Source organism: Oncorhynchus masou, chromosome 32, assembly GCF_036934945.1.
Source record: "Oncorhynchus masou masou isolate Uvic2021 chromosome 32, UVic_Omas_1.1, whole genome shotgun sequence".
NCBI lineage: Eukaryota > Metazoa > Chordata > Actinopteri > Salmoniformes > Salmonidae > Oncorhynchus > Oncorhynchus masou.
The window spans coordinates 70,252,738-70,269,881 of NC_088243.1; the positions used below are offsets into that span (position 1 = coordinate 70,252,738).

The following is a 17,144-nucleotide window of genomic DNA, read 5'->3' on the forward strand; positions in this document are numbered from 1 at the left end:
TCAACCACTCCGCAAATTTCTTGTTAACAAACTATAGTTTTGGCAAGTCGGTTAGGACATCTACTTTGTGCATGACACAATTCATTTTTCCAACAATTGTTTACAGACAGATTAATTCACTGTATCACAATTCCAGTGGGTCAGAAGTTTACATACACTAAGTTGACTGTGCCTTTAAACAGCTTTGAAAATTCCAGAAAATGATGTCATGGCTTTAGAAGCTTCTGATAGGCTAATTGACATAATTTGAGTCAATTGGAGGTGTACCTGTGGACGTATTTCAAGGCCTGCCTTCAAACTCAGTGCCTCTTTGCTTGACATAATGGGAAAATCAAAAGAAATCAGCCAAGACCTCAGAAAAGAATTTGTGGACCTCCACAGGTCTGGTTCATCCTTGAGAGCAATTTCCAAATAAATGCCTGAAAGTACCACGTTCATCTGTATAAACAATAGTATGCAAGTATAATCACCATGGGACCACAAAGCCGTCATATCGCTCAGGAAGGAGACGCATTCTGTCTCCTAGAGATGAACGTACTTTGGTGCGAAAAGTGCAAATCAATCCCAGAACAACAGCAAAGGACCTTGTGAAAATGCTGGAGGAAACAGGTACAAAAGTATCTATATCCACAGTAAAATGAATCCTATATTGACATAACCTGAAAGGCTGCTCAGCAAGGAAGAAGCCACTTCTCAAAAACCGCCATAAAAAAGCCAGACTACGGTTTGCAACTGCACATGGGGACAAAGATCGTACTTTTTGGAAAAATGTCCTCTGGTCTGATGAAACAAAAATGGAACTGTTTGGCCATACTGACCACCATATGTTTGGAGGAAAAAGGGGGAGGCTTGCAAGCCAAAGAACACCATCCCAACCGTGACGTATGGGGCTGGCAGCATTATGTTGTGGAGATGCTTTGCTGCAGGAGGGACTGGTGTACTTCACAAAACAGATGGCATCATGAGGGAGGACAATTATGTGGATATATTGAAGCAACATCTCAAGACATCAGTCAGGAAGTTAAAGTGGGTCTTCCAAATGGACAATGACCCCAAGCATACTTCCAAATGTGTTGCAAAATGGCTTAAGGACAACAAAGTCAAGGTATTGGAGTGGCCATCACAAAGCCCTGACCTCAATCCCATAGAACATTTGTGGGAAGAACTGAAAAAACCTGTACAAGCAAGGAGGTCTACAAACCTGACTCAGTTACACCAGCTCTGTTAGGGGGAATGGGCCAAAATTCACCCAACTTATTGTGGGAAGCTTGTGGAAGGCTACCTGAAACATTTGACCCAAGTTAAACCATTTATTTTTAAAGGCAATGCTACCAAATACTTAATTGACTGTATGTACACTTCTGACCCACTGGGAATGTGATGAAAGAAATAAAAGCTGAAATAAATCATTCTCTACTATTATTCTGCCATTTCACATTCTTTAAATAAAGTGGTGATCCTAACTGACCAAAAACACTAGGATTAAATGTCAGGAATTGTGAAAAACGGAGTTTAAATGCATTTGGCTAAGGTGTATATACACTTTCGACTTCAACTGTATGTATATCACTGCTGCTCTAACTATATGTGCTCACTATGTGGCTTAATCTTAATATCTTGTCTATGGCTATGCCTTTTGTCATGTCGTGTGTTTTTGCTGTGCTGACTTTGATGACTAATATCAGCATTTGCTCTTTGTTTCTGTAAGATTGACATTTCTGGACTATGTTGTTGTGCACGTCTTGGTAGTTTCTCCATCATATTAGGTGTATTAATATTGTCCATGTTTGATTTATTAAATGACATTGAATACCCTTTTGGGATTTTCAGAGGACGTAATATCTGCTGCGAGCAGTTAATTAGACTTGTCTCGATGAAGAGATTAAGCTATTTATTAAATGTTTTAAATCAGTATTATGCTCAAATCGAATTCGTCAGCTATAGTATGGTATTATATTAGTAATTGTTTTACGACACTGACAGTACATTTGTAATGTAGTTTGTGTAATTTGAAGTACAGTAGCAACTATACATGCCTTAGGAAAAAACAAATACTTTCTGTCTTTCCTCCCAAAATGTCAGTAATCCTGGTTTCTTATTTATCTTGAACCTTGCCTTTTTGGTAAGCACTGTTGCCTGGGCCTCTCTTGTAACTTTGCATTTGTCTCTTCCTCTCTTTAGCTTCTTTTAATCTGTCTTGCCCACCTGTCTGAAGAGGGGATTGCAGCTTCAACGAGAACTAAGCACCCGTTTCCTCTTCCTGTCTTTTCTCTCTGCATCAACCTTTTTTAAACTTCTATCTCATCTGCTTTGTTGACCATGGCCTAATGTGGGCTTCACATGGTATTTTTGGATAGTTTACGTTTTGTCACCTAATCAAGGTACACTTTGGCTAGTGGGAGACCTTCACACTTAATATTTTGCAGCTCCGTCTTGGTGTATGAATGAACAAAGCTTTGCTCAGGTAGGATCCTAAACGGTTGTTCAAGAGAAACACATCTAATCAATAGTTTTGTCATACCAATTGTAACAGAGCCAAGGCTCTGGATTAATTTATGTTTCACAAAACTATCTGAATTTCATTGACAGTTAATTTTAAGGAAGTCTTTATGTAATAACATTCAATCATATATTACATCCATTTTGAGAAGGGCTTATTCTGTTTGAAATAACCAATACTATTACAAATAGCCTATATGATTAATGTGCTCCTCATTCAAAGGGGGAGTTAGTTTTGAATACAAATAGCATAACCCAGATCTCAATAAAACACTGATAAAACCAAAATACATTAATTTGGTGATTGATAGAGCAATGTGTGACATCTAACCTTACATGTGTGACTAGTAGATACTTTTGTCAGTTAGAAACCAAAAGACAATTGCGATCCAAAACAGTGTTCTTTATGTTCACTGCATAGGTTGTTTCATTGCAACTTAGAAGAGCCAGAGACGTATTCATGTCAGGCACTTATTTAGTGAAAACACCTTTTCCGTTCTGAAATACCATGTAGGTCACATTTAATGCCCTTTACACATTGTGCTTTAACTACCATCACCCTATTCTGTATTTTGCATGTCTAATTCTATTTTGTTTCATCACTTCTGTGATCTTGACCTTTTGCTCCCATGGCTGTTTTCTCACCTAACAGTGCCGTCTTGCACTATTTCACATTTGGTGCTCTATATTGTTTGGATCAGTTTTATCTTGTGTATTACTCCTTGTTATACCCTTCTCCACAATTTTCAGCATCCATATTGCCAAATATTACAATGAGATGGAGTTGAATCCTAGGTACAGATGGAAATATTTGTATAATTTATAAGGATATATTTTGTGTATTGAAGTATGAGATATGAGATATATTCTTTGGATGTGACTCTTCTCTCTGTGTAGTTACATTTTGGTGTAAGAAATTGTCATACATTTTTCTAGCATCTGCCATAATCACCCCTCCTAGTGAATTATCTGTCCACGCCACAAATTAATTCTGAAATATTTTATTGTAGTTTGATTCCATTGATGTACTTTTTCAATAAAATTATGAAAATAAAGTGTGCATTTGTTTTGTTAAGCCAAATTACTTAGTTGTGCAAATAAGCATTGGTGTTATATAAATATTCACACATTGAAATAAGCCCACATTTTTGGTGCACTTTGAAAGTAAAGAGGAAGACTGACACCTTCTGGTTCTCAGGTGGAGCGCATGCATGCGGAAACATTCCAGACGCCATGATTTTAGATGGACTAGAAAATGGAGGGTTGTAAAAGCAAAGATTTTTATGACTAACCCCAGAAAGACCACCACACGTCATTTTCAATGGGAACAAAATGAGGAAGTGGGCAGAGGAATCAAGTAGGGAGGCAGAGCCAAGTACGAGGCAGCGATATCCTATTGGCGCGTTGTAGCATGTATTTGCATATTTCTGTTAGGGAACGCCTGCTTTGTAGAGTGCGCGTGTGCAATAGCTCAATTCGCCCTTGCACTCCGAAACAACGAACATTTTCGTAAAATCTACAAAACGCAGTCCACTCCGTTCGTATCATATAGTTTTGGGAGCAGAAAACGGTATTGAAACCAAATGTTTCATCGATGAGAAAATGTCCATAATGTTGGCAAAAATTAATCTGCTCAATATTCTCCCACTGTCTATTGGGCTTCCTCTCACCACCATATGTGGTAGTGAGTGGATACGCCAACCGAATGCTTCACACTTATACATTCGCTGAAATATCTGTCTCATTGTTCTATCTGTGGTTTTATGGGACGTTGACGGGTTGTCACTAGTTACTACAGCTACAAAGTCAATATTGTCTGTATCGTAAAAATGAATGAAAACAAAAAATAGCTTTTTGATCTTAATTTAAGGTTAGCAGTGTGGTTAAGATTAGGTTTAAAATCAGATTTTAAGGAAATAAATAGGCGATGTTGGTGTTTATCCATAATTATGACTTTGTGACTGTGATGATTTTACTGACGACCCCCCCGGATGTTATGGTGATGACCAAAGGCGAAGCCGCTCGCTAGACATTGAACTATGTTAGTGGAAGACTGACACCAAGGGCACAAAGAAACATCGGACTTATTACTTTGCATTGAGGTAAGTGGCTAATATATTAATTTGAGCTAAAAACAATTCGACAATTAGCTATCTGTCTCGTGCTCCATATCACATTCCCGTGCAAGATGATGCATCAATCTTTTTTCAATGAGCTAGCTAGCTAGCCAGCCATCTTTGCTCGTTTACTGCGTCACTTGTTTCGTCTGCTAAAATCTGGTTTACTTTAAAATAGATTGTTAGTTATACCATTTAATCAGTAGACAACTCAAATTAGCAAACGAAGACTTGATTGTGTGCGTCAATGATAACGTAGCTAGCTGTTATGCTAAAGTTAGCTAGCTAGTTGCTACGTAGCGTGCTAGTTAACTCGATAACGTTATACCAAAGACAGTACAGTATGAAGATAGGCCAAAACTGCTTCTCCAATAGAAATCCCAGATCTCACTTGTTGGCTATGTCATGGCGACGTTGGCTAGTTAAGCTCATGCGTAGAGACACGTCATCGGGGCTAACGGTCGTCTCTTGCAGAACTGCGCATGTACATACAGGCTGTTAAATCATAGGCTCTCCGTCAATGTAAAGTTGTTTTTGGCTTTTGACATTGGCTTGAATCTAGGTTGTGTCTTTAGATTGAGAAAATTAACTAAGGAATAATTGTTCACTTCTCAAACCCTGGTTTGTTTCGCAAGCGTTCCGGCGAAGTTGCCCCTCTGGGTTTAGAAGTTATGTGGTTATACTTCGTAGGAAATACGGTTTTGAGAAGTTGTGCACACAAAGGAGTAATAATTAATCAGAAATGTAGTTAATGTTGCCATAAATAATAGCATTTTTATCCACATCAGTCTGCCTATTCTTAGCTAGTTATCTAACGTTAGCCATAACATTAATTCTTAGCGACTCATGATGGTGGCCTTTCTGTCAGCTGGGGCGTATTCATTATGCTGTCTCAGTTGCAAAACGTTTCTCAAACGAAATGAGGAGGGGCCTACTTGACTTTGTCCAATAGAAACATGTCTGGGTAATGATTACACTCCTGGAAACGTTCGCTAATCTTCTTTGTTGCAGTCTGTAAACTGATCTTGTTAGCTAGCACTAGTTATTTTTTGCCATCATTCCAATAATTACCTTTACAGAGCCAAGTCACTGTCAATACGTTTCGAAAGTGAGAAACAGTGATTGGCCATAAAATAATTTATTGTGAAACAAATGCAAATAAAAAATTGAGCAGCCTCAGTAGTTCTCGTTGTTCATGTGGTGCAGGATGGTCTTCTCTGTCCACAAGGCCTTTCCTGACACCTGGATAAGGACATAGGCGCACCTTGTCGGAATCATGGCCAAATATGAACCTGTGTTCATATGTAGCCTACAGATTTGTTTTTAGCCCTCAGTTTGATGTGGGAATTATGTGGGAACAAAAGTTCTTTCCCTAATAGAGTATTTCCGGTAGTAGAGCTGTTAACTGTTTTACTGTGCTAGCATAGAAATACACATTATGCTTGTTTACCTTTTTTATATGGCTCTGTTTTCTTTTAAAGGTATGGCTCTGATCTGAGGTGAGAGGTGCTGGACATGGCTGAAAGGATTGACATTGGCGAAATGCCCTCCTTTGACCTGGTTCCAAGTGCTGAAGCAAAGAAGCGACCCAATTCATCAGATGGCAGTGAGTGATTTTGGTTCATCAAATTGAACTCCTTGCCACTGTTTTAAAGTATTTTTCTAATTTACTGGAAGATGAAAAATTACTCATTGATTGTTATACGCTTGTCATTGATTGATTCTCTGTTTTGTTCTTTAATGTTAGGAGAAGAGCCAATGAGGAAAATGCCGGTGTCCAAATTTGGTTCCAGACCACGATTTGAGCCTGTGCACTTTGTTAGTGGTGGCAGGTCTGGCAATGATGAGAAGGAGAATGACAAGGAGCGCCGTAGGAGTGAGGTGAACAGTGTGAGACAGTGGGACTCAGACTCTGACCGTCCCTCTTATGGCAGCAACCGAGCTCCAGACTCCTCTGCAGCTAGGCCTGCGTTCGACAGAGTTTCATCATACGGTTCTTCTGACTCTTGGCGGGATAGAGAAAGAGATAGAGACATACCCTCAGGTAGTACAAGTGGTTTAGGTCATGGAAGCCAAGGATCCGCCTCAAATTATATGACTAAAATGCAGCAGGACTACTCGGCCAGATACGAGTTCCACAGCACTAGGCATCCGGACACATACACTCATGCCCCTAGATTTGATGGATATGGAGGGGGCAGTCGATCAGGGGGCTGGGGGGATTCAGGACGCCAAGGCCTTGGCTTCAGGCAGCAGGACAGACCCACATCCAGCAGACCATTCAGCAGAGTCTACAGCAGCCCAGGGAGGAGCAGCCCCTCATCTGTCTCTGGGTCTTCTTCACAACCCATCCCCATATCTCAAGCCGTGCTGGATGAAAAGCAAAGGCTGATCAATAGTGTGGCATCCGCCATAGCTGTCACTTTAAGAGACCCTGCGTTCATGTGTGGAGCTGAATCTCCTAACTACAATTTCATGCTGAGCCGTAGCATCCAGGCCTGTAAAACAAATCCGGAGTATGTCTATGTCAACCTCAAGGATATCCCTCCAGCAGACCTACCCAAGAACAGGAAAGTACCGACTGATGGCTATGCCTGTGAGCTGAGATGCCAGTGTGTTTACCTTGCTACTGGCTACTCTGGCAGCAAAAACGGGGCCAGGGACCGTGCTTCTGAGCAGGCTATGAAGCTTTTCTTTAAACTGGTGGAGGTCCGTGTAGTGCAGCGCAAATTCAAACACTCCTTGGTCAATGATATTGTGGTCTGCCAAACGCACTGCCCTACCCCTGCGTTTCTACCGGCACTGCGTAACCCAGAGGACAAGCCTACGCCTAGCTCCAAGGGTCAATACGAGCCTGACAAACGCAAGCACTGGACAGATTTTGTCGTTGTTGACAACGCTCATGATGCCATCTGCATTCTTAACAACTCTGCCGCCTTCAACCGCATGAAGATTGACTACAAGTTCGACGTGGTCCCCAACAGCAGTGCATGGCAATGTAGCGTGTACTTGCAGGATGCACTGGTGGCACAGGCCAGGGGAAGTAAGAAGACGTCTAAACATACAGCAGCTGAAGAGGCAGTGAGGAAACTACGCATGAACCAGGCAGCCCGGCAGCAGCAACAACAACAACCACAGCAGTTCTCTCGAGGGAACCATCACTCTGACCCGTCGGGTGGTCGTTTCGGTAACCAGGGTGGTAGGAAGAAACACTTGAGCGAACTGGTCATCCTGGAGAACTCGGACAATGCCATCTGCATCATCAATGACACTGCCCAGTTCAACAAGGTATCTGCCGATTACAAGTTCACAGTGCTACCAGACCACCGCTGGAGGTGTGAGGTGTTCCTGGAGGGTCAATACGTAGCGGCAGGCATCGGACCCAAGAAAACGGTGAAGCACATTGCAGCAGAGGAGGCCCTGGCCACACTCCGGCAAACACAGGCTGTGGTGAAATCCAACCTCAGGAAGGAGGGTAATGCTGACGCCCTCTCTCGCCACCAGATTCTGACTCGCTCTGGTGAAGAGTCCTCGAGACAGGAGATCAAGGAGGACAATATCGGGAATCAGCTACTCCGCAAGATGGGCTGGAAGGGTGGCGGATTGGGCCGGGAAGGGGAGGGCATCTCTGAACCCATCAAGGTCAAAGAGCAATTCTCCAGAGAGGGACTGGGTATGGACATGGACAAGTCTGGGAATCAGCTCACCAAACGGAACATAGAGGACATCATCCGTAACTATGCCAGTTCAGACCGCCAGGACGACCTGCGCTTCTCCACTGAGCTCAACAATGATGAACGTAAGCAGATCCATCAGATATCCCAGAAGTATGGCCTGCGTAGTAAGTCATACGGCCAGGGCAGGCTGCGCTTTCTCATCGTCAGCCGCAAAGTGCACAAAGACCAGCTCATTGGCCAGCTCCTGCAGGAAGGGCAGGTGGGACGCTACGAGCTGGTGAAACCTCAGGCCTCACACTGACTGGATATGTTATAGCTCCAACAATACTTACCACAAAAAAAAATCACACCTGATCTGAGAAAAGTTTCTGAATGTAAAATGTTTCAATCTTCTAGGCTTGTCTTTTGGAGAAACACTTGTGGTTTCTGCATTCCTTTTCATACAATTGCATATTTTCTGACATTGTATCAACGCTTCTTGTGTCATTCCAGTATTTTGTCTTCTGTCAGCTTCAAATTTGCACAATATGCTAGTCTTGAACTGCTTTGTGCTGTTACGGTTGATTAGTGTTGTATCTTTTGACAGAAATCCTCAATTTTTAGCAAATGTTTTTCATGGCTACAGAAATAGCCTTAACCAGCAGAATGCCTGCCATTTCACCTTCACAAAAGTTTCATTAGAAATGTATATACCGTTGGCATCACCTCAGGTGATGACAGGTGTAAACATCTAACTATGTGCTGACATTGAAACATCCCTGTCACAATACTTGTAATGCCCCCCCCCTCAGATAGTTGAGAAGATTTACAAATAAACTGCTTCCATGACTTGAATTTGATCTTTGTCACATGGTAAAAGTGCAAGCTGTGATCCCTTTGGAATGTCAGATGTATAAGCCTGTGTGAATACAGTTCACTCGTCTGCTTGTTTTCACAGCTGTAATAACGCTAATTAATAAATTAAGTCTACTGTCTGGACTTCAATATGTGAGTTGACTGGTTATTACAAAAATGTTTTCTTAACTGCTATATCAGTGGCAATTTGAACCATACCCCTCCAATGTTTGCAGCAATATTGTGGAGAAAAGGGAGGGATCTGAGACCAGCTGGAAACTTAGTAAATCATGTCACTCCATCATCCCTCAAGAAAAGCACGTTGAATGTATCATTTTTATTTACAAGACAATATACAGTTTGAATGGTGTTAAGGACACTGCAACATTCCCATGTGGTATTTGTAATTACGTAATGATACAAATAAATGGAACTCCAAGTAATATGGGCATCTAAACCATAAGATTTGAGCATTAAGTACAGACAACCTTTGCCATGATACATTGAGTTCTGTGCATGAGAAAATGTTTACCACAAATTCTCAGAGCAGGCAATTTGTCAATCATCCTCATAAATATGCTTTTGCACTAGTGTTACAGGACTTGTATTTAAAAGTGCACCAAGTATGTGCCTTTCCGAAACACTTGAGTCCTGTTGGAGATATCATTCAATTCATAAAACAAAGCCCCAACAAGAACATGGTTTGTGCATGTAAAAAGGTAGGGTTTTGAAATTTACATTGGTTGGAAAAAAGTCCATGACAGGTGTTCATCAAATTGTTTCTTAGTTGGAATACTATCATGCTATAGCTCCAAAAAGGCAACCGTGTGAAAGCTAGAAACAAAACAGCCAAACCACAGCAAAAATTCTCTGGACATAAATTATCTGAATACAGCAAAATCGCACTACAAGCCAAAGACTTAAAACACTGAAATGACAAGAGTAACTCAAACCCCCCCCCCCCACAGTACCTTTATGTGCCAGGATTAAAAAAAATATGGGGATAAATTACATTGTAAGTAACCTAGATATAACAAGGTACATTTACTTTGATGTGCTTTTGTCCAGGAGCATTATGCATGAAGAGAAACAAACATACTGCAGAGAAATATTCAAACCATGTGTATTTCATTTCCTTTGAGATATTTTTCTTCTGTTCTCTTTTTGACTTGAGGCTGGATATTGTTCATACTTTGTGAGGGGGTCAACAATCACGCCAACTCTGTTCCACGATGGCAGAAACCCGCTTCTCGTACTCCCGCTTGTTCTCCTGATATAGCTGAGCCGCCTGGCTGTTGGCTGGGCTGTTGGGATTCGGCTCATCCAGTAAAGACTAAGACGATGAATAGTAGACACTTCAGTAGCAATAGTATTCTGGCACCCTTGACTAGATTTTTTAAATTCAAATTGTTTCAAAACACCGTTATTTGAGAGAAAAAAATGTAAGCACAAAAGGAGCTTTATACAATTCAAGTATTTCATGAAGATTCATGGTTAATGCTGTGTATACCTGTATTGAAGTTAGAATTGAAGAAACATCATAAGTTGGACTCCAGCGGTTCTGAAGAATGTCCAAGCATATACTACCATCTGCGTAGACTGTACAACACAGAACATACATTTACTCCATAACAAAGACTGGTGGATTGTCTTGTTGACAAAGATTCAGCTGTTCCACTATAAAATGATCGTGTAAGCAATAAGCATGTTTCTAAAAAAAAATTAAAAAGTACCGTTTGGATGAAACATTTTGGAGACAAAACGCACAGTTGGAGGCTTATTAGGGTATTCCTCTGTGAATTCTATTGTGAGTTTGAAAGTTCCTGAAAATAAAGGATATGAGAATATTAATTATCAAGTGGCCACTAAAACAATCAATCACACAATGGTAACCGGTTAGCTTGACAATCACCACAAATGGATCTGGGACCAGGCCAAAACAGAATGGCTTAAAACAAATTCAAAGTTGTCTTGCTGCAAAATGTTTTGAGCAACCAAATAGCATATTGTAATTCGCCACAAAATTGTTACCATTTCAATAAAATAACAAATACACATCCTAAAGCACAAATGTACATAAATGCAACTCAATGAGGGACATTTGCTAGAATGGAGGATTACTGGTGGGTCTGATATGCATATTCGTTGACAGATGATGTGAAACAGATACAATCCCCTGGTTTTGACCAACAGTTAACCCATATTTCACAGGATTCATTCACTTTCTGGCAGGCAGTAATCTCATCTCAGCGATTTAACAGGTCAACTGGATTATTGTAGTAGTTCTGATAAGACACCACCTGGTCTCCAATGTCAAATCAAAAAGGTTTATTGGTTGTGTACACAGTTTAGCAGTTATAGTGGGTACAGCAAAATGCTTATGTTACTAGCTCCTAACAATGCAGTACAATGTCAAACAAGTACACAAATAATTAAAACAAATATTTAGAAAGAATCCAATCAAATTTTATTTGTCACATACACAAGGTTAGCAGATGTTCATGGGAGTGTAGCAAAATGCTTGTGCTTCTAGTTCCGACAGTGCAGTAATATCTAACAATTCCACAACTACCTAATACACACAAATCTAAAGGGGAGAATGTTAAATGTACATGTAAGTAAATGGATGAACCATGGCCGAGCGGCATAAGCAAGGTGAAATAGATGGAAAAAAAATACATTGTATGTATATATGTAAACATTATTAAAGTGGCATTATTTAGACTGCATTGTATAAAGTGACTACTGTTTGGGTCTCAATGTTGGCAGCAGCCTCTTGAGTTAGTGATTGCCGTTTAGCAGTCTGATGGCCTTGAGACAGAAGCTGTTCTTCAGGCTCTTGGTCCCAGCTTTGATGCTCCTGTACTGACCTCGCCTTCTGGATGGTAGCAGTGTGAACAGGCAGTGGCTCGGGTGGTTGATGTCTTTGATCTTTTTGGACTTCCTGTGACATCGGGTGCTATAGGTGTCATGGAAGGCAGGTAATTTGCCCCCGGTGCTGCATTGTGCAGACCACACCACCCTCTGGAAAGCCTTGCGGTTGAGGGTGGTGCAGTACCCGGCTGTAATACCGCCCGACCAGATGCTCTCAATTTTACATCTGTAACAGTTTGTGAGGGTTTTGCGTGACAGGAGGCTGAAGAAATTTGTCTTGAGGTTGAAGAGGTGCTATTGCACCTTCTTCACGACACTGTGTGAGTGGACCATTTCAGTTTGTCGGTGATGTGCACGCTAAGGAACTGAAATCTTTCCACCTTCTACACTGCTGTCCCTTCGATGTGGATAGGGGGGGTGCTCCATTTGCAGAAGTCCACGATCATTGCCTTTGTTTTGTTGACGTTGAGTGAGGTGGTTTTCCTGACACCACACTCCGAGGGCCCTCACCTCTATATAGGCTGTCTCGTCGTCGGTGGTCATCAAGCCCACTACTGTTGTGTAGTCAGCAAACTTAATGATTGAGTTGGAGGCGTGCATGGCCAGGGAGTACAGAAGGGGGCTGAGTACACACCCTTGTGGGGCCCCAGTGTTGAGGGTCAGCGAAGATGTTGTTTCCTACCCTTCACCACCTGGGGGCGGCCGTTCAGAAAGTCCAGGACCCAATTGCACAGGGCGGGGTTGAGACCCTGTTGTGACTCGTCTCTCAAAGCGCTTCATGATGACAGAGGTGAGTGCGACGGGGCTGTAGTCATTTAGTTTAGTTCTTTGCCTTCTTGGGTACAAGAACAATGGTAGCCATCTTGAAGCATGTGGGGACAACAGACTGGGATAGGGAGCGATTGAATATGTCCGTAAACACACCAGCCAGCTGGTCTGCACATGCTTTGAGGATGCCGTCTGGGCCAGCAGCCTTGCGAGGGTTAACACGTTTAAATGTTTTTCTCACGTTAGCCACAGAGAAGAAGACTGGGGTGTGCTGTCCTTGTTAGCGGGCCGCGATGGTGGCACTGTATTATCCTCAAAGCAGGCAAAGAAGGTGTTTAGTTTGTCTGGAAGCGTGACGTCGGTGTCAGTTACGTGGCTAGATTTCTTTTAGTCCGCGATTTCCTGTAGAACCTGCTACATACGTCTTGTGTCTGAGCCGTTGAATTGCGACTCCACCTTGTCCCTGTACTGGCATTTCGCTTGTTTGATTGCCTCGCGGAGGGAATAGCTACACTGTTTATATTCAGACATATTCCCAGACCTCTTTCCATGGTTAAATGCGGTGGAACATTTCTGTCCGCATGATCAAAACAATCTTGAAGTGTGGCTTCCGATTGGTCGGACCAGCATTGAATGGTTCTCGTCACTGGTACATCTGGTTTGAGTTTCTGCCTATAAGACAGAAGGAGCAAGATGACGTCATTGTCGGATTTGCCGCCGGAAGGGTGGGGGAGGGCTTTGTATGCATCACGGAAGTTAGAGTAGCAGTGGTCAAGGGTATTGCGCATGCGCTTTGCGCAATCAATATGCTGATATATTTAGGTAGCCTTGTTCTTAAATTTGCTTTGTTAAAATCCCCAGCTACAATAAATGCAGCCTCAGGATGTATGGTTTCCAGTTTCCATATAGTGAAGTTCCTTGATGTACACAGATGTGACTATAACTGACGAGAATTCTCTTGGTAGGTAAAATGGCCAGCACTTGATTGGAAGGAATTCTAGATCGGGTGAGCAGAAGGACTTGAGTTCCTGTATGTTGTTGTGATTACACCATGAGTTTTTAATCATAAAGCATACACCCCGCCCTTCCTTTTCCCAGAGAAGTGTTTATATCTGTCGGCATGATGCATGGAGAAGCCCAATGGCTGAACTGATTCTGACAACATATCAAGACAGAGCCATGTTTCCATGAAACAGAGAATGTTACAGTCTGATGTCTCTCTGGAAGGCAACCGTTGCTCGAATTTCATCTACCTTGTTGTCAAGTGACCGGACATTGGCGAGTACTATACTCGAGAGCGGTGTGCACGTCTGCGAAGCCTGGCCAGGTGGCCGCTTCATCTGCGACGTCGTTGTTTTGGATCGCCTACTGGAATTAGCACCATTGTCCTGGCTGGTGGTCCGAACAGAGGATCTGTGTCGTGAAAGTCCTATTCTTGGTCGTAATGTTGGTAAATTGATGTTGCTCTTATATCCAAGTGCTTCCCGGCTGTATGTAATAAAACTTAAGATTTCCTGGGGTAACAATGTAAGAAATAATACATAAAAAAATATATACTGAATAGTTTCCTAAGAACTCGGTGCCATGCTGTACTGTCAGAACAAATCCAATTAATACTGTAAAAGTAATCCAACTGTAATCTATACATGTACACTGGGTGAATTTAAACAAAATATATTAAAAATGGCACACACAGCAGTAGATATATTACAGTGAGCCATGTCAAGCATCCAGTATATAAATAAATGTGATGTGTATAAACAGTAACTAAAATGCAATGTACAGTAGTAGAAATATTAGTATAAACTGTCAAGAATACAGTATTTAAATACAGCAAAAGGCAAAATTGATTAAATGCAGGAAATGAGCTTCCAGACTAGAGTTCGGAATATAAATACATGTGAATGGTGTGTACAGCCAGTATGGACAGTATATGAATAGAAAAGGTGTGTAAAGCAGTAGTTATATAGGATGATCATGAGCCATGCCTAGAATACAGAGTATACACAAAGTGGGTAAAACAGTATGTAAACATTAAAGTGACCAGTGTTCAATGGCTGGCTATGTACATACGGCAGTAGTACTAGTACTGCTAGTCTACGTACTGTTCCAACTAACATGTCTCCCATGCAATTAAATAGTCCATATCATGGTACTGATCACTTCCGTTTGAATTGTCAAACACATGCACAAGAATGTACTAGCTACAAAAAAAAAGGAAACACAGAGCTAGCGAGCTATTTACCATCTTCAAAAGGTGTTCCCTCTGGGCTGGGGAAGAGAGAAAACAGTTCACTTTAGATAACTAATGTTAGTTTGATAACTTTAATATGCTAGGGACAAGAGGTTCAATGTTAATTTCTTGAAAATTAACAGATAATTCATAATACCCTACTTTGGATACATGTTACGACATGTCATTGGTTTTGCGGGTAACGTTAATCATCTATTTCTAGCTATCTAACGTTAGCTACTACTTTTATAGTCCAGTCGCTTACCCAAAAATTACGGCATTCCATACCATGATATTGTTTTCCGACGGGGCTCCACTAACTCCTGCAGGAGGGTCCTCTTGAAGCCTGAGAAATAATATTATTTTCGATGCTTAATTAGTAAACGTTAGTAGTTCACAAGCTAGCTAATTAAAATAGGCTAACGTTAGCAGTAGTAGCCAGGCCAGTTAACTACAACTTCCAAATATTCAGCTGTAATGTTCTTTACGTTAACAATCCATGTGTTAGTGACTTATTTATCAAGTAGCTAGTAACTTATGCTATCCAGTAACTGTTAATAGATGTTTGATAACATTTCGCAAAAAAAACAAACAATTCAGCTAGCTAGCAAGTCAGACAAACGCTTCACCTAGACATCCAAGCTAGCTAGCAAGCTGCTCCTCACACATACCGCTTAAAATCTCTCATTAAACGTCGTCTTGCTGGAGTTGACATCTTATTCAGTTGAACTAAAACGTACGCATATGGTTGCAAGTCCACGTTTTGAAACAAACGATTTTCACAGTAATGATTATATTTCCCACGAGTCTTTCTTACCCCTCAGACAGGAGCTGGCTGGGCGAGCCACTACTAACGTTACCACTCACAAGGAAAAGATGGGTGAGTATTGGTATGGTTCTTTTTTTTCTTGATTTGTTTCTTCTTCTTCTTCAAGATTTGTATGGCGGATCGGATCCAACTTTTAGGTGCATACACCGCCACCTACTGTACTGGTGTGGGAGGTAATTCACGGCTTACCGACATTACAACCGGACAACCGTCAGCACCACATTCAAGCCTTCGTGGACTCCGGGCCCGCGGATAAATTGAAGACCAAAACTTTTCCGCTCTCCCTCCCGAGTACTTCAACGTCCGGGAGGCCTTCAGTAAAGAGGCAATCCTCCACCCTCCCTCCTCATCATCCATATGACTGTGCCATAGAACTCCTTCCTGGCTCCACCCCTCCTGGGGCCGTCTGTACTTCCTGAAACAGCAGTCATGTACAATTACAACTGGGAGTCACTGGAGGCATGTTTCATTCACTCCTCTACATCCCCAGCTGGTGCAGGCTTCTTCTTCATGGGAAAGAAGGATGGAGGTCTGCGTCCATGCATGATTACAGAGGGCTGAACAGGATTATGATTAAGAGTGGGCTCCCGAGTGGCGCAGTGGTCTAAGGCACTGCATATCAGTGCTAAAGGCGTCACCACAACCGGTCTTGATTGGGAGTCCCATAGTGAGGTGCACGATTGGCCCAGTGTTTCCTGGGTTTTGCAGTTGTAGGCCGTCATTGAAAATAATAATTTGTTCTTAACTGTCTTACTTAGTTAAATGTTATAAAAATAAATAATAATAATTATCCCTGATATCTGCCACCTTGGAATTGGCCCTTGGGGCCCAATTCTTCATCAAACTGGACATCCACAACGCTTACAATCTGGTGAGAATCGAGGAAGGAGATGAATGGAAGACTGCCTTAAACACACCAAGTGGCCATGATGAGTATTTAGTTATGTCCTTTGGATTATCGAACTCACTGGCAGACTTCCAAGCATTGGTCAATGACACGATTAAGGATATGTTGAATGGGTTTGTTTTTGTTTACGACATGCTGATCTTCTCCAAGACTCTTCCAGAACACATCCTGCACGCCCGCCCCAGTCCTGAGACGCCTCCTGCAGAGTCAACTATACATCAAGATAGAGAAGTGAGTTCCATGTATCCAAAGTTTCTTTCCTGGGCCACATTATCTCTACCGCTGGCATCTAAATGGACCCCATAAAGGTGAGAGTCCATCCTGATCCTACCCATCCCTTCGTGGTAGAGGTTGACGCCTCAGAAACCGGAGCAGGGGTGGTCCTTTCACAGCGGAACGAGGGGGA

General features: G+C 41.9%; 3 protein-coding genes across 7 annotated transcripts in view; 2 read left to right on the plus strand and 1 right to left on the minus strand.

Annotated features, from left to right (window-relative positions):
- LOC135526545 (septin-6-like) overlaps positions 1-3,554 on the plus strand; it is a 35,778-nt gene extending 32,224 nt beyond the window's left edge. For both annotated transcript variants that reach the window (XM_064955017.1, XM_064955013.1), the window contains one exon: positions 2,182-3,554. Coding sequence is in view for 1 of the 2 variants with exons in the window: in XM_064955013.1 (XP_064811085.1) it covers positions 2,182-2,191 (10 nt within the window). In the remaining variant the exon portion in view is untranslated. The remainder of the gene's footprint in view (positions 1-2,181) is intronic.
- Positions 3,555-3,951: 397 nt separating this feature from the next.
- On the plus strand, positions 3,952-9,277 carry LOC135526546 (NF-kappa-B-repressing factor-like). 2 transcript variants are annotated; one of them, XM_064955018.1, is made up of 3 exons: positions 3,952-4,601; positions 6,098-6,222; positions 6,364-9,277. In XM_064955018.1, exons 2-3 carry the CDS (start codon positions 6,132-6,134, stop codon positions 8,592-8,594), a joined length of 2,322 nt encoding a protein of 773 aa, XP_064811090.1. In that variant the 5' UTR covers positions 3,952-4,601; positions 6,098-6,131; the 3' UTR covers positions 8,595-9,277. The 2 variants fall into 2 exon arrangements, with proteins under 2 accessions (XP_064811090.1, XP_064811091.1); XM_064955019.1 differs by lacking the exon at positions 3,952-4,601 and having other exon boundaries at positions 6,149-6,226.
- Positions 9,278-9,451: 174 nt separating this feature from the next.
- On the minus strand, positions 9,452-16,191 carry LOC135526547 (ubiquitin-conjugating enzyme E2 A). 3 transcript variants are annotated; one of them, XM_064955021.1, is made up of 7 exons: positions 15,820-16,191; positions 15,674-15,731; positions 15,268-15,348; positions 15,015-15,040; positions 10,861-10,950; positions 10,638-10,726; positions 9,452-10,460 (listed from the first exon to the last, which is right to left on the minus strand). In XM_064955021.1, exons 2-7 carry the CDS (start codon positions 15,715-15,717, stop codon positions 10,332-10,334), a joined length of 459 nt encoding a protein of 152 aa, XP_064811093.1. In that variant the 5' UTR covers positions 15,718-15,731; positions 15,820-16,191; the 3' UTR covers positions 9,452-10,331. The 3 variants fall into 3 exon arrangements, with proteins under 3 accessions (XP_064811093.1, XP_064811094.1, XP_064811092.1); XM_064955022.1 differs by lacking the exon at positions 15,674-15,731 and having other exon boundaries at positions 15,820-16,190; XM_064955020.1 differs by having other exon boundaries at positions 15,674-16,189.
- Between the last annotated feature and the right edge of the window lie 953 nt (positions 16,192-17,144).

Excerpts from the sequence above, each read along its gene's own strand:
- LOC135526546 (XM_064955018.1), top strand. The coding sequence starts at position 6,132 with ATGGCTGAAAGGATTGACATTGGCGAAATGCCCTCCTTTGACCTGGTT. Across the intron at positions 6,223-6,363 it reads ACCCAATTCATCAGATGGCA|GAGAAGAGCCAATGAGGAAA; the intron begins GTGAGTGATTTT and ends CTTTAATGTTAG.
- LOC135526547 (XM_064955021.1), bottom strand. The coding sequence starts at position 15,717 with ATGTCAACTCCAGCAAGACGACGTTTAATGAGAGATTTTAAGCG. Across the intron at positions 10,951-15,014 it reads GGGAACACCTTTTGAAGATG|GAACTTTCAAACTCACAATA; the intron begins GTAAATAGCTCG and ends CTTTATTTTCAG. Across the intron at positions 10,461-10,637 it reads CAATTCTAACTTCAATACAG|TCTTTACTGGATGAGCCGAA; the intron begins GTATACACAGCA and ends TCATCGTCTTAG.